The 16,826-nt window shown below is 34.9% G+C and overlaps 1 protein-coding gene across 9 annotated transcripts in view; it reads left to right on the top strand.

The window, feature by feature from the left end:
- QKI (QKI, KH domain containing RNA binding) overlaps positions 1-13,511 on the top strand; it is a 153,733-nt gene extending 140,222 nt beyond the window's left edge. For 5 of the 9 annotated variants that reach the window (XM_050314249.1, XM_050314247.1, XM_050314246.1 and 2 more), the window contains 2 exons: positions 2,600-2,674; positions 7,361-13,511. In XM_050314249.1, coding sequence (XP_050170206.1) covers positions 2,600-2,674; positions 7,361-7,377 — 92 coding nt within the window. In that variant the 3' untranslated portion in view covers positions 7,378-13,511. Of the gene's footprint in view, positions 1-1,826; positions 6,807-7,360 lie in introns of those variants that run through there. The other 4 variants (XM_050314251.1, XM_050314250.1, XM_050314252.1 and 1 more) reach the window with 1 other exon arrangement.
- Positions 13,512-16,826: the final 3,315 nt, after the last annotated feature.

Here is a 16,826-nt window from a genome sequence, read left to right as displayed (position 1 = left end):
ATGCTTTTATTTGCAAAGTAGAGGTCATGGAGCTCAAAGAAACAGATTCGAAGCAACAAACTTAACTCGGGTATATCAAAACTGCCTAGGAGAGCTGCTCAAATGGTGCAGCTCTTGAACATTTCAAACATATCTTGCATTCTTGAATGTGTGTATTATTTATATTAATAAGATTACTGAAAAAAAAATCTTGATGTTTGTATAACATTAGATGGTGGATACATAGGCAAAAAAAGATAAATTAGACGTCTGTTGCCTGTCATTTGGGCTGCCATAAATACAAGATCTATTTGTATTCTCTTTAACATAAATTAATGTCCAACAATCTTTGGAAGATTCTTATTTTGCTATATTGTTTAGTAGCAAAACTGGATGGAGAGGAAAGGTCTTTTCTCAGTTGGAGTTTTTGCTGCTTTATTTAGTACGCAACTGATAAATCTCTCCTCAGTGTCAGAAAGCTGTAAATCATTTTGTGAGCAGAAAATAATTTCACTGAATTAATATGAAGCAAACCAAGTTCTGACCAAAGTATGATAAAATTAGCAACTCTACTGATGGCTTCTTTGATATACATTGCATTGAATCGTTCCTAATATTTCAGACCACTGACTTGGTGTGTGAAGGCAAGAATGATAAAGCAGCCATGACAATTCAGTTAACTGGTCAATATGGAGCAAGCAGTTCGCATAGTTTCTTCCTTCCCTACCCTCTACAGAATCTACATAATTTTTTCTCTTCAGTTTGTTCTGAATTGCATATGACCTTGGTGCTGCATAATGTTGATTTTATAGGACTTTGATCTTAGTTTGTTCAGTCGCAGTTATTGATTTACACAAATTCTAAACATCTCTAATGAAGACTGGACAATAAGGTTCAAAGTCAATATTTTGTTGAAAGTATTGCAAAAAATCAGTGTTTCACGTGACAGATACTTGGTGAGTTATCTGTATGTGTGCATGTTTCCATATTCTATTTTGTATATACATTGCATATAATATGTATCTTGTCTTGCAGGATTAGTGAATCAATAATTAAAATTCTAGTAGGACAGAAGTATGCAGTAGGTCTGCCTTTGAGGAGTTTATGGTTGTTGTCAGTTACCCCATAGCCAAAATTCAGTGAGCATATGATAATTTTATAGTTTATTAATTTCCCACAAACATGTAAATATTCTCCCTAGCTTCTCTACCCCAGTCTGTGAGTCTGTCTGTGAAACATCCTGGGGAAAAGTCACAGTTACAGAGTTCAACAGAGTAGCTCTCAGCTATTGAGTAGGAGCAAACCCCTCTCCCGAGTTCAGTTAATAGCAAGTAAAGAAATACATCATTCCAGAGTAGTAGTTGAATACAGTGCAGGGAACTTGGATTTCTCACAGGATTTTCTATGAAGAGAGAGGAGGGGAAAATTACTCCTAAAATGGTATCTGAAACCATTGCATACTCTTGGGCTTAGCTGTGTGAGGTGGATTGCCCAAAATAGATCTCATTAAAAAATGTTACTTAAAAAAGGAAAAGGGGGGAGGGAGGATACCCCCACACTCCCTCTGAAGCTGCATATGATCAATAACTCTTAATACATCTGCTCTATTGTCTGAGCAATTGTATAGAGTTAATTGAATTAAATTAGTTTTTAATTGAGTTTTGTTACATGCTCATTCTCATTTATAGTATTTTGTCCATTTTTGTGGTGGACCTTTAAGATGTCTTAAAATAATTCTGTTAAAAATGGCAGAGAAATGCATCCCTATCAGTATTTTGGGGGATTTTGGTGTTGGGATCAAATTTTAGTTGGTGACTAACTTTTAATTCCCTTCCTTTTATCTTCAGGTATGGCTTTCCCAACGAAAGGCTAAGAATTCAAGAACGGTCTTAACTGATCCTTCATCAGATCTGAATTTTAACAAATGCTTAGTTTCAGCAGCCTTGAAAAAAGCTTGGCCTAGCAGTCAGTGACTTACTTGCACTTTTTTGCACATAGATTTAAAATAAAATAGTGCTATTAATTTGGATTAGGTCCTATTATTACAGAGTAGCTGTAATTTATGAGTGTATAGTAGTATACTGACTGCTAAGTGTTCTATATAGTGTTTGCTTTACTAATCACCTAATTCATTGCAGTTCATACTTATTGACTTAAAGGTTAAAAATCACAATTGTAGGCTTGAAGAATTGCTTTAAAACTTTTTTTTTTTGTGGTAGAACTGGAAGTGATCTTAAGGTTAGCAAATAATTGTCAGTATTAAAAGATGGCATTATTTAAAATAGTCCTGCTGCAAGAAAGGCACTTCAGTGAATATGTGACTAGTAAAGCTTAAATGTGCTTGGGTCTAATAGATTTCATGAAATACTGTAATTTTGGGATTGTAAATGAATGGATTAAACAGGTTAAGGCCAGGATGTTTAAAAGAAATGCAATATTAATCTGCACAGATAAACTTCTTTTTAAGATTAAGATTTGAAACTACTGTGCCTTAACTTGTTGCTTTTCTTAAAATGAACTTTTGTAGTTAATGATCATTTAAATCCATTTTGATAAACCTGCTGTTAATGTTTTCTGTGAATGTTTTCTAACTTTGTCTTGGTAATTGCAATTTAACTAGGTGCGGTGGCTACTAAAGTTCGAAGGCACGATATGCGTGTCCATCCTTACCAAAGGATTGTGACCGCAGACCGAGGTTAGTTTAGTTCTGCAGTTCTTGTTTGTAAGAAGTGCTTTGAGTGTACATGAGATTTGCAACACCACAGCTGGTTAACCAAATACCTTATTTTGACCCATTCATTATTTTTCTCCAAAATCTGAACAGTTAATATTTTAAAGCTTTGGGAATACTGGCAGTTTTAAAAAAAGAAAAATTATTGTAAACTTGGCTTTCCCAGCTCAATTAAATAGATATACTTTGATACATTTAATAGAAATGCTATAACTGATACAGTTTTAAAAATGAAAGATCCAACTGCATCAGAAAATGCTACGAAATCAGTGCTGCAATAATTAATTTGGTCATGTTCCCTTCCTCCCCCCTTCGCGACCCCCCCCAATTCGTTCTTTTTATTGGTGTGGAAATATCAGATTGGTGTTGCAAAATAAAATGAATGGATGGTTGCTTAATGAGAAAGAAGTAAAGGAATAAATGCCTCCTGTCTGTGTCTGGAGAAATCTGAAGATTTAGATTCCTTTTTTTCCAATAAACTTTTGAGCCACTGTACTGTATATTATGAGGAGGATGCATGTTCTCAGATACCTAACTGAATTCAGAAAGGTAAGGGCTGTGAAGATAACTTCAAAAGTTGTTCGAATTAGTAAGGGTAGGAGAAGGGAGGGTGTTTTGGTGTTTTTGGGTTTTTTTGTTGTGTTTTTTTTTTTTTTCCAAAATCTATTTCTTGGTATTTTCCTTTTGCTGCTAAAATGTGTAACCTGAAGGAGAAGCAACTTTTGAAGTCCTGTTGGTGAGATGACATCCAGTATTTGGGCATCTCTCTTTAACCCTTGAATGGAAAGTAAATCTTCATTTTTCTCCTGTTCCTCAAGTGTCATGCCTTTGGACCCCTGAATGAAGTATTTAAGCTTATTGAGAAAACTGATATTTTCGGTTTATTGACATTGACTAGGAAGTAGTGTGAGGGATGAATTTTTACCCCATCCCTACTGTGGGTTTTGGCAAGTAATTTAATCTCTCTGTGTATGTTTTCCCATGAGTAAAATAAGGATAATAATACTTCCCTACCTCACAGGGGTGTTGTGGGGGTTCTTGTTTTGTACAGGGCTTTGAGGATGCAAAGCATTACGTGCCAAGTATTATTATTCTGCTCTCATCCAAATCAATGTTGTGCAGGTTTCCATGATACTGTAATATTCAAAAGTCAAATTCCAATAACAAATCTGACATCTCCTAACATTGACTACACTTCACTTCTCACAACCTTCCATAAATTTGCTACAGGAAAGAATACAGATTTTGGTCAATTCAGTAAAAGGGGCCCTCCTGGATATTTGCTGTATTTATGTAACACTTTCACATGATCTTAGTCTTTACAGAAAGTGTAAAGCTGATAAAAGACACTACTTCAGATTTCGATAAGATTGTTTTATATCACTGCACACTATTTGCAGCCCATTGGCTTGTTCTCATTTCTTGAGAACTCTTCAGTCAGGCAACAGGGTATAATCAGTAGAAAATCATAGCCCATGTTTACAAAAAAAAAAAAAAAAGAGGATAAAAAAAGAAACAGGTTTTAATATTTTCTAATTTTTTTTCTACCACATTCAAGAGAAACAGGTGGTAAGGTTGTCTTTCAAAGTTTGACCTAATGTTGCAAAAATCAGTTTTTCCTCATGGTCTTTCATGATCTGCAGTGGTAGTTTCAGGTGACAGGTGAGGATACCTTTTTGTTTAATTAGATATTTGCCTGAGACAGCTAGTAAGTATAGATAAACAGGCTTTGGGGGAAGTTAGGGATTGCTGTCAGGGAGAAAATACCAATTTGTAGTTTTAAGTTCATCATTTTATTGTTTACTGAACATAAATATTAAATAGTTTTTGAATGGCCTAGGTGTTTTATCTGGGTCATATAAAAGTAATTGAAATTAATTATTGGTATCATTTCACCTTCTTTTAAAATACAGCCTTTTTCTGACAGAACAGCATTTATCTCTAGCAAAGTGGAAACCCACTGTGTTAAGTAGATAAATAAATATCTTAGCTCCTGTGGAATGAGTCATGCATACATCTCTCTTATGGAAACCATATCGATATTTCAGGAGAGCCATATTTGAAAGTCTTACCTAAGTAATGTCAGTGTGAATTGAGAAACACAAAGTTAATTTTACAACCGAACTTCATTGTATTTTGAATTTGAAATCCAAGGTTACCACTTCACAGATTTAAAAGTTTCACTAAATGTTTTGGAGAGAACTTTGTTCAGCAATAAAAATTTCTATATTGTAGAATTAAAATGCTATCAGTATTTACCATATTCACCTATTTGATTGTTCTGTCACCAAGATAATTCTATAGCTATGGCCATGAAAAACAATGTCAGCAAACCGAAATACCTTTTTTTTTTCAATGAGGAAAATTTTTTTATATAGTTAAATATCACTAAATCTATCTTTGCATTCATTGGGTCTAAAGTTGGGGTTTTTTTAATTCTAAATTGACTTTCAGATGACTTTGTTGTACTACTGCATTCACTTTTTAAGTAGTTTTTTATTCTTTGCATAGTTTTGGTTTTTTTGTTGGTTTTGTTTTGGTTTTTGGTTTTTTGTTTGTGGTTTTTTTTCCAGAGATAAGCACTGCAGTTAAAGCAAGACTCCCCAAATGTGTAAATGTTTTACAACTAAGCATTTAGAATTGGTGAAGGGTTGGAAAATATAGCTCATTTTAACTCAGAATAAACTCCCAGTTTATAAATAATACAAAATTGAATTTGATGCATATAACAGAGAGACTGACTGATTTAATTGTAATAAACTGTAAATGGTGTTGCACAGTTGACAAACCTGTGTGTACTGTAGAAGGCCAGAGACTTGGCAGAGGATGTATCACAGGTGTACTGGTATTTTTTAAAAGTAGCTTGCTTTGATTTTAAACTCCACAAGAAATATTAATGCTGAGAATTTTCTTGAATTTATCCAAACCAATTGTCACATAATTTATGTATAAATTCTAATATCATTTAATCAAAATTGTAATCAGTATCAATATGCTTTAAGAGTCTGTTTCTAGTATACCTGTGAAGTGGTAAGATTGTGCCACATGAAATATATTTTTTTTCTTTTTGAAACAGCTGTTTTAATTTAAATCCCACTAAGCATGATTCTTAAAAAAAAATTCAGGGAGTTGTGTTTTGGTCTCATTTATGTTACAGTAGTAGTTTTTGGTAGTGTTATGAACTGTATCCTAAATGATAGGCCATTTTTATTATGTGAAAGTAAATGAACCCACAAGAAAGATTGCTAAATCAATGGTATCTGTGAATATTACACCTACTGGACTTCATTTTATATAATGGCACAAATCTGACTTTGCACTGAATACCTTTCTCACTTTCATCTCCTCTGCCTTAGTCAAAATGGCAACAGTACAAAAACTTTTATCAACCTCAGAATTTATTAGCTATAATTAAGCTGTTGAATGAGTCTTAAAAAAAAAATCATACTACTGTTAAGTGGACCAAGTTTGGTGAAGGAGAATGCGAGAGAATGATTAAAGAAGGAATAGCTCAAGAACATTGGGAATGATAACTTTCCACTTGAGAACTTTTTTATGTTTTACTGTAATTTGTTTGTGTTTTGGGGTTTTATTTTTTGTTTTGTTGGGGTTTTGTTTTTTTGGGGGGTTTTTTTGCAAAAGAAAATAGTATTTACAGGTGGCTTCTTTTAAAATATAAAAATATAAAGCAGGAATGTATATGAAATGTCAGATTTTATTGTATTTGCAGAGTATTAGCTTTGAAAATGAATAAAGAGAGCTGTTTGTAGTTTTAAAATGCCTTATTAGTATCAATTAGATATTTTCTCTATTTTTTCATGTACTTAGAGCTTTTTAAGTATAGACTTTAAAATGGCAGGACTTTTACAGTGTTTACATGCAAGTGCATTTTATAAGTGTCCTATATGTGTAAAATAGTATTTCGAACAGGAAAATGCTGGCTATAGTAGCAGGCTGAGCGTTTTCCTGGTTCCCACGATGATGCCTACGTTGCTAGACTACAGTTTAGTACTGCTTTGTATCATGAGGCCAAGAAATTCCATGTTGTTTGTAAATAGAATAAATGAAAGGCAATAAAAAATTTATTGAACGAAAACCCTTTGTTTGGCCCGTAGTTTGTTGAACCAAATTGTTTCTCTTAAGTCCAGAATTCCTTAGATGACTCCATTCTTTTAACAACCAGTTATTAATAATCACATCCATCATTAATAGTTGCTTTAATGCTTGCACCTGGGGAAGTACTAATGCTTAATAGCAGTCAGATACTGATGCTGTGCACTGACTGTTGTTCCAGAAATCTTCTACCCAGTTCAAAAACTGTTCATCGTTTTTTGTTTTCCAATTTCCTTCATCGACTGCTACTAACCATTAGTCGTTAGTCATATTTTATCTCTATTTCTCCTGTTAACCGGTTTTGTGGGAGTGGGCTTCTCCTTCACGTGTCCAAATCATGATGGAGGGCTGTCATGATTTTATTGCATTCTGTAGATGGTGTCGATCAGTATGTCAGAATTAAACATGCTTGTTTTTTTTATTAGTTGTGATTAGTTTTCATGTTGTCATTAAGCCGTCACTAGCTGGAACTAATCTCTTCTCTATCTTTTCTTTCTTTTTTTTGTTTTGTTTTTTTTTTTGTTTCTAACCACCCAGCCGCCACCGGCAACTAACCTATGACCTTCTGACCTCTGAACTCTTCACCCAATGATGACCTGACCATGCCTGCCTGCTGATCAGTTAACTGGTAAACGCCTTTGCTTGCCTGTCTTCAGTGCAGCGAGCTGGGGCACTTGTCCGTTCGTCTTACCATCTAACAAAACAGACAAAGAAATTGTTGTCCTCCAACTCCGCTTTTTGTTGTTCTCCTGTTTGGGTGAAAGTGGTTCTAGAACCTGCACTGAATAGTAGTAAAGCAATAAGGTCCAACTCATCCCTCCGCACTGATCATCCTCTAGTGTCCCGCCCCAAGCGAACGGTAAGGAGGCCTCGCACGAGATGGAGACAGATGTCCCTTAACTACCCGATGACAGAGGCAGTTACTGTGAGAGACTTTTAGGAATATTTTTCTTCTCAGAAAAAAAAAAAAAAAAAAAAAAAGTCAAAGCTCTCTCTGAATGTACTGTGTGATGATGCATCATGCATGAACCTTTGGTCAGGGATGTCATTGGGGAAGGGATTCTAAAAAGTATTCAAAATTTGATGCGCCGTTTAGTCACTACCAGTGCCCTCAAAGGGCAGATGTTGCAGCCTTTTTTCTATTGCCTGCCAAATTGGACGTTTTAAAGGAAAGTGTGCCATGAAATGCAGATTATGATGACTTTTCAGAACTACATTAATGCAGAGGACAAAACAGCAACACTATTAAAGTGAAATACGAGTTTAAATTGTTTTAACCATATTTTAATCTCCTTGGAAGATTACATGAGAACAAGGTACATGCATTATGTGTCACATTACTGGGCAAACTGTTCAAATATTTTTTTTAAACCTCCCTGTATAGAAAAAATTTCATTAAGGATGTAAAAGCCATGCTTGCCTATTTGCTGTATACATGTAATGAAATTGTAGATAAAGTGTAGTGCATTGAAACAAAATGAACAAAAAAGTAGATACTTTTACTATACAAGGGTGCTGGTGCAGAAAAAAAAAATATATTTTTGGAAATGTAGCATTTTATACTTTCAAGTGTTATAAAAAAAGAAAAAAAGAACAAAGAAACCCTTTATTTCATTAAATGATTTTTTCTGGTGGTTGTCAAGAAACAAAAGACCAAAAGAGCCTTTTAGTCTTTCTTTTTTATTTTTTAAGTATTGGAATAAGTCTAAAGAAAAGGAAGTGCCTTATTTTCTTCATGGTCATTTAGTCAAATGTCTTGTATAATCAGCTTCTCCCTCAGACAAGTTACTGCATGCCACTCAGACGCCCAGTATGTGAAAGAAGCTGTGAGGGAAGACAAATGATGAGTTGACCATATTAATTACCTGATTTTTGCCATACTAGTGTGATGTGACTTTGCCAAAATCTCATTATGTGAAATATTTGCTAAGTTTTTTGTCAAACCGGCCCATTATTATTTCAGCCACTCTACTTTTTAAATCATAGCAAATGCCATACTTGTGCAACGTAAACCAAAGGGTTCTGTGATACAGACTGTCTCATGCTAAAGGAGATTATTAGCTGACAAATGTTTGTAGAGCTGGAAGTATGTCATTTTTGTTCAGGGATGGAGAGGAGTTTTCTTGATTTTGGTTGAAATAAATATACATCGACTATAGTAGGCTTCGGCATCACCCAGAAAACGGATGTTCTGTGAATAATGAAACTGAAAGTGCTTGGCTAGTTTTCAGTTAGCTACTGAACGTGTCCCCAGTTTTCACAAACAGCTCCTGCAGTGGCAAACAGCATGGAAGTTATTTATTTTTCAGCTTGTCTTTGACTATTGTTAGATCTTCCCTGTTGGCTTTTCTTCAAAAGATAAGCAGGAGAGGGACATCAGCTAGTTGTTTGAAGTCCAGCTAAACTTTATTTTTAACCTTTGTTTCCACATGAATTTCAAATAGCTGGGCAATTGCAAGAGCTGAAGCTGTTGAACGCACAGTATTTAATTCTGAAAACATTAAGTATTACTTTGTGGGGCTCAGTACTAAACTTGGCAAATATCAGGTGATAATTTTAGTCCCCTCCTGTCAACTTATTCTCCTCCTGCAAATCTTCACAGCTTCCAAATGAAAGGTCAATAGTAAGCTAAGAGGGCTTACATTTTTAAGCACCTGCATGGTGACCTCATCTAACATCTTGTCTCACCTGGAAATAATTATCAGTTTATTTACTATGCAATAGACATTCATCCTTTCGTATTCAGCTAGATTTTTGTTTATTGTGCCACCGGCTTTGTCTTCCTGTTACACATACAGTTGTGTTGATTTTATTTACAGTATATGCTGTGCCATTTTGATTTTATTTTGGTTGGTTGGTTGAATAAACTTGCGACACTCGAACATTTGAAGAGAGATTTGCTAAAACTATACCAGTATTTGATCCAGTTTCATCTCAACTGTGATAAAACCTGGACATTTTAGACATTTATCAAAGGTCTTTTACTGGGGGGGAGGGGAAGTGTATGAAATAGATGTGTGACATGTGAAAGTAATGTTTGCTCTGAACAAACTTCTGAAAACTTAGTTGACAAAATTTTGGATCAACTTAAAAAAAAAGCATGACTTTTGAAATCTCTGAATGCCTTGGTTCTCAGTATTATCATTCTTTAATGACTTTTTCTTTATTAAAATAAGTAGTTTTAAGACTTCTTTCTGACAGTATTATGTAATTTTTTTAGAGTGGGTAGATGGGAGTGTCGCTTGTATGTAACCGTACAGATGACATGTATTTGTCTATTCTTTATTATCTTAGTAGTTTCATGCTATGTATGTACCATAACCAACCTATTGCCTATGAGAAACATGTAAGATAATGTATTTACAGCCATTGTTACAAGTTTATAATGTATTTTTCTATCTTGTTTTATATGTATGTTATATAACATTCAAAAGAATTTTTTTCCTGATTGAGAAAAAAGGATACAAAATGCAAAACCCACAATTTTGATAACTGAAAAATTGCCAATTGTTTTGCAGTACTTTATTATATTGGGAGTGTTGTCTTTCTTGGGCTTTTAGTTAGCTACTGGATGAATACATTAGACATATTTGGGTTTTAGTTGGGTTTTTACATAGCTTGCATTTTAATTCTTTGGTTCTTTGCTGTTTCTATTAACCCATAGCATTATTTTAATAAATGTTATAATACCAACCTACTAACTCTGGACTATGTCTGTTTATTAACCATTACATGTGTAATTAAGATAAACAAGTAAAGACGGAAGAATGTAAAGTCTTGAGTTACTGAACTAACCCTGAAGAACGTGACCACAGATAACACAACGTGACTTGTTTTTATGTTGTTTGTCAGCTGACATTCTGCACACTACTGTTAAGTTGGCTTTGGTCATTCTGGCCTCTTACCTTGGGGAATAGGTGCCAGTAGAAATGGGAACAAAGTAGCATTTTTTGAGACATTCTTGTAGAGTCTTGCCACTTTGCCTTTCAGCATCTGCATTACTAATTCCACACTTTCTTTTTCTTTCTCTAAAATAATTACTGTCGGCTCACAGCAAAAGAGCAAAGATGCCAGTACATTGGTAAATCATGACTGTGTACAGAAACCAGTTTGATTCTTTGTTGAACCATTCAGAGGTTGCAGTTAATCTCACAGTAATTCGTGATTTGTTTGTTTTGGCACCTGATTCACTGTTGCACCATGTGATGTTTCTAAGCACAAAATACTTCTGGATAGAACTGTTCTACATTGAAATACAAAATCTGGGGGTTTTCCTTGCCAAAAGTGCCTTATTTTCTTCATGCCACACTATTTTCACGTAACTTTTTTTTTTTTTTATTTGCATTTCTGCTATAGTCTGTCAGTATTGCCTAGCTCAGGGGAGAACAATATGTAAGCCAAAGGTCAAACTGGATCTTTTCCTAGTGACTGCAGAAAGTACAAAAATACACCTTTCATCAAATTACCAAGCAACAGCCATTTCAAATTCCAGGGCTGCCTTTATGTGATCTTCATCCCTGTGGATGACTTTAGCAAAATGAATGCAGGGAATTTAAATGGTGGAAATGCTGTTTTGAATGTACATCTATGCAAATATTTTTACGGAAACATTTCCCTTTCTTAGAACTTAAGCTGTCTGAAGCTCCTTTACATTTCCCAGGTAGTTCTCCTAGATTTGTAATCTTAAATTGAGATTAATTACACCTAATGTCAAGGGAGATCCTCACTGTAGATAACTTTTCCGATGTCAACAGTGTTTGTGAAATCCGAGTTTTTTTCCTGTAGATGGTAAAAATTCAGATGAGGAGGCTGAATCCGTTCAAATGCCTCCTTTAATTTATGATGTTTCAAACTATTTATCTTGAAATCCATACAGTATAAAACTTGAGTGTTAAAGAGTTCTCACAGTATTGTTAGTAATTAAAATAGAATGCATCTTTATTTTATAGTGAAGAATAGTCTAGCTTTGATAGTGTTTGTTTTCTAATGGCATGTAGTTCTTTGTTTTACAAAAATGTTAGGTACAGCTGAAATATCAATGCATTTTGAATAGTTTCACTTGTACAGATTATTAATTTAACAGTTGATATCCTAAAAATCAGCCACAGGCAAGTGATAAAAAAATTAAGACATTTACAACAGATTATACCAAACCTTTTGACTGGATAATGGCACAAGTGTCATTACAGAGCCAATAATTTATATTCCTAAAGTATTTTATCAGAGGCACACATTTAAGCTTGGTGAAGTTCTCTCTCCATTTTAGGTGAAACTATTCAGATGGAACAAAAGTTTAGTATTTTATATTGAAGAATACTTCTATTCCCAGGACTACTGCTGTCCTGTAGTATTTTTATTATTTTGTATTTTTATCAGTAGATATTAACTACTGTCATACTTTGTTCACAGTGCATTTTCATCTCATTTTTCAGTATATGCAATAGTGAAAGTTGTTGTAAGCTTTATAATACTTTAAAGCTGAAGGACAGCAAAAAAAGGGAAAAACTCTAAAATCAAAATATACATTGTTGTCCACCAAAGGCATTTCTTAATTTACCGAAGTGCCTGTCTGAAAATTTAACTGGTTTATACTTTGCCTGCTTATAGGAAAGAAGCAAAGTGGGTTTAGAACTGAATTTAAGGATGACTTCAATATTGCTAAATAACTGAAGTTAGGTTCGTATTATTCTGAGGTTAAATTGTCTTCTCAAGACAACAAATTTGGTTTCTCCGAGAGTATTTTTGTGCATGTCATCAATTCAAGATATATTTCATAAAGAGTCTTCAAGGATTTTTATTAAAGGTATTTTTAATGAGCATATGTTCAGTGTATACTGACAATACTGATCTTTTATTTGAACATATCTTTTAAAAGTATGTCAAAGATCTACCATAAAGAATGGTTTATTGCCAGATTGTACTCTAGGAGTGGGACCACTAAAAGGTTTTCTGCCCTGAAAATACAGGGAAAAATTGAAGTGTGTTGCCATCCATTAAGAAATTACTTTAACTTGAGGGAAACATGCCTATGAGTATATAAAACTGAATTCTTTGTGTCTGGGTAAAAAAAGTTATCATAAATAGCACATTGTACAGAATGGAATCTGAGTAACACATTCCTAGGGCTGGAAGTATATAATTGTTACTGGAATTTCTATTTTCTTTTAATGTATTTGATATATTTTTCTAAAACACTTTTAACGGAATACTTGTCCAAATAACACGTGAACCGTAACATTAACACGTGATAATCAATGCTGAATCAAACTGGTTAACGAAAGTACAGTGCTCTTCCTTCTCTGTGCCTGTGCACTAATTGCAGGTGGTATGGTTCTGCATAGGGGCTAGGGGTCAGGCACAGCAGGCTGTACTGCTAATTTCTTAGTGCCTGCAGTTCGGGTGTCTGTCTTCGACAACAGAATAACCAGGGGGGAATCTGCCTCCCGAGGCAAAGATTAACTGAGATTTGAAACTCTTAGAAGAATTAGCGGCAACAATAAAATGACATATACGCATATATGCTTTGACTTGTATTATGGCAGTTTGTGTGAAACATTTAAGGTTTTGTTTGTGCAAAATAATGTATTCTGAGGGGGAAAAGCAAACGTGGACATTGCCAAAAGATGTGTAAATAAAACACCATTTATGACTGTACATTATGTGCAATAAAGTAACTGGAAAAAGTGCATGTACTTTATCCTCATAAGTAAACTGACAGCTCTCAAAGCTGTAGCTATAGTTTTATTTTCTGAGAAGTTAAATTTTATTCTGTATCTAAACAACAGAATAAAGAATGTACATTTTCCCACTTAAATTTTCATTAATGCTTTCAGCAGTGTTATGAAAGATGTTAATTGTTCAAGAGGCTGAAGTTTTCATGGTCGTCTGATTATCGGTGTATTTTGCTAAACAGTTTCTTATCGCATAGGCTGTTGTTTGTACCTGGAAATGGAGCGAGTATGCATTATATACCATAAACATGCAATATACTTTTTGCATATAGATTTGTGGATGCACCAATTCTGTAAATTTCTTAAAAGATGACCAAGTGATTTTGATGTTACTGTACTTTCGTAAGCATAGCTGTTACAATTCTTCAGAGTAAATAAGGAAACGGGGTACTACTGTAATGTTACCATACTGGTTTGCAGGGGAGTTTCTGATTGCTATAGAAAATTAAGATAAGACTGCCACCCTACCTTAGTATGAACCTAGTGAGAAACACATTGGAGAAGAGCTAAATTACAGGTTTTACACTTTCATTAATATTTATGTGATTTGAGTTAAGGACAATTCCTTTATCAAGGTATTTGCTAAAAATTCCTTTTGCTTTACACTGCTTAAATAAAAAATGGTTTGCTTCAGGAGTAAGCTTGCAATAGATAAGGTTAAGTGTGGCATCTTTAGAAGTCTGGTAGAGCAGGGGAGAGGAGGCTAAATGTCAGTGTTAAAGGTACACTTCCTCTTCTTTAGTCTCCCAGCAAGGAAGAAAAATTTGGCATAATTAGCCTCCGAAGATATCTTCCGTGATGACTCTCAGCAAAGTGGTGGCATATAGTCATACCTCAGCTAGCTTTAATCTCGGTAGTTCATAGACTGTAGAGATACTACTTGGCATTTGCCACTCGAGCAAGTAAAGCAGCCCCATGTCATCTTTGCTGTTACTCTGAATGCCAGTGCAAGCATGCCCGTACCCTGCGGTCCTGGCCTGACTTGTTGGGCACAGCCTCGCTTTCTGTGCTGTCTTTGGCTGCACTGTGCAAACCCCCTCCTCTGTCCATCTGGATCCCTAGAAAACAGAATTGTGTTGACCTTCCTCATCTCTTGCACCAAGTCAGTAATACCCAGTTTTGGTCATGCTCATGCTAGGAATTGGATTTATTGGTCTACAAATTAAAGTTAAATGCAGAAGTTAATGACTGGAAAATTTCTATCAACAGACTTTACTACTGTTCTACCAACACTGTCTGTGTGTGTGTGTTTTGGTATGTTTATGGAGGATGGCCTGACATTTCTAGATGGCTCCTTGTTGTTTTTGCTGCAGTTACGGTAGTTCCCTTGAGGCAATACAAACTTAACCCTTATTGGTGTCAAAATAATGAGAGGCATTCATACCAAAGAGTACAAAATACAGGGTTTGAAATGACTGTCTTTCATGTTGGTATTCAGGTCTACCAAAAAAAATAGTAAGAGTCTATCCAATTGTTTTCTCAGTGCCCCTGTGAAGTTCTTGAATAGCTAAAAATGGACAACTGACAGCCAGTTCCTGTTGAGTTGACCTCTTCTAAAAATTAACAACAAAAAAACCCCAGTAACTACCCTGAAAAAAATTTTTTTACGAAAAATAGCAAAGCATTTATTTGTCTTTTTAAAAAAAGGTTATTACTTTGAATGGTAAACTGGATAAAATCAGAGGTGAGATTCAAGGAAAAATCATCAAATAATGGCACACCTCTACATATTTCAGCAGTTCATCGGTAAATGAAAGTGTTTTCTCTAAAGTTCATGTATTTGTAACTCCCTTATACAGACAAGAGGCTAAGCAGAGAAATAACTTTTGTTTGTGGGACCCTTTTCAGAATTAATTCTATAGATTTTCAGTTCACTGAGGGATGGCCTTTATTAAGCAGGTGATAGTTCCACTGCCTGAAGATAGGAACATTCCAGGTCTTCACAGGTTTGCTTCGTTGAGCAAACAAGTGTTCAGTGTTAATCCTACTTTACTTTGAAATGTAAAATGAAACCCCATCTTTTTAATATCATGACAGATGTATCAGTCTGTACCTTCTACAGCAGTGCTTTAATGATATTTTTTTTAATTGAAGTTATGTCAGTAAAAAAGCAGGTTGAGCAAGAGCATTATGGGAAACGTTAATATGATAAAGATACTGGGATCACTATTTTAGAATCTTACTGTGTTAATGTGCATTAGATATGCACAATGAAATAATAGTGTCATATTTATCTTGTTAGTTGTCTGCACCTTTCCAATTGTGATTTCCAGACAAGGTGGTTTTCATGGGACTAAGAATGTACTTCATACAGTTCAGAGGTGGTGATAAGATACTGCAAATCACTCCTAGGTATGTGCCTTTTCACAGAGCACAAACTTTTTAAAAAAGTTTTAAGGTCTTGGCCTCAGATATTGGGTAAAACATGGTAGATTTGTGATGGAGAGAGCACAGTTTGTTATCCTATGGCTAATCAACAGTTCAAACATTGATATCAATTCTGAGATGTTACTGCATGTTAATTTCCATGGCAAATTCCTTGTCTTATTTTTAACATGGGGGCAGACTGCAGAGGCAGCCACAAGGCCATTACGTGCATGCCCTTGTGGGACTTCTCCCACATAACCTTAGTGATGAGACAATTTTGATTCTTTCCCTGAAAGGCAACAAATGAAGCAGATCTTCAGCTTTGTTTCTGAGACAGAGTAGGAAATGTATACTGATCTGGACTAAAAGAAAATAAACAATAATGGCAGAGTTTGAACCCTGTACTGAGAAGATTACCAAAATTACTTTGGAGTTTACATGAACCAGGAAGAGGAGACAACCCTAAACTAGAGCAATATTGTCAAGCCCATGCTGTATTGACAATAAGTTCATCGGAGACTTAGCTGGGATTTTAAGTGAAGAAAATTGAAATTATCTTGGTCCTTGAAGATTTGGTTTACCATATCTCCCTGTTATCTTAAGCAGACTTGTTAATTTCTCTGTTGGAAATTTTTCCCTTCAGCCTAATTTGAATTTCTTATTCTTTTCCTCTAAGGTTCTGTCCTGCCCCCTTCTGCACTGTTCTACTTTCATAGACAAATTCTCTCTTCTAGGATGGCCACGTGGCACAGGTCTGTCTTGGTACAGAAAGGCAACAAGCAAGACTTCAGGTCTAAACAAGGGTGTGCAAGTGTGACATTATTTAAGTCTGGTTTAAATATATCTGACTCCATCCAAGCAAATGGAAGAGAAATGTTTTGATAGTGAGGGCACTCATTTGGAAC

This window comes from Myiozetetes cayanensis, unplaced genomic scaffold, assembly GCF_022539395.1.
Source record: "Myiozetetes cayanensis isolate MyiCay16 unplaced genomic scaffold, myiCay2020 scf2-11, whole genome shotgun sequence".
Taxonomy (NCBI): Eukaryota; Metazoa; Chordata; class Aves; order Passeriformes; family Tyrannidae; genus Myiozetetes; species Myiozetetes cayanensis.
The sequence above is the reverse complement of the archived record's forward strand: the minus strand, read 5'-3'. Positions and strand labels throughout refer to the sequence as shown.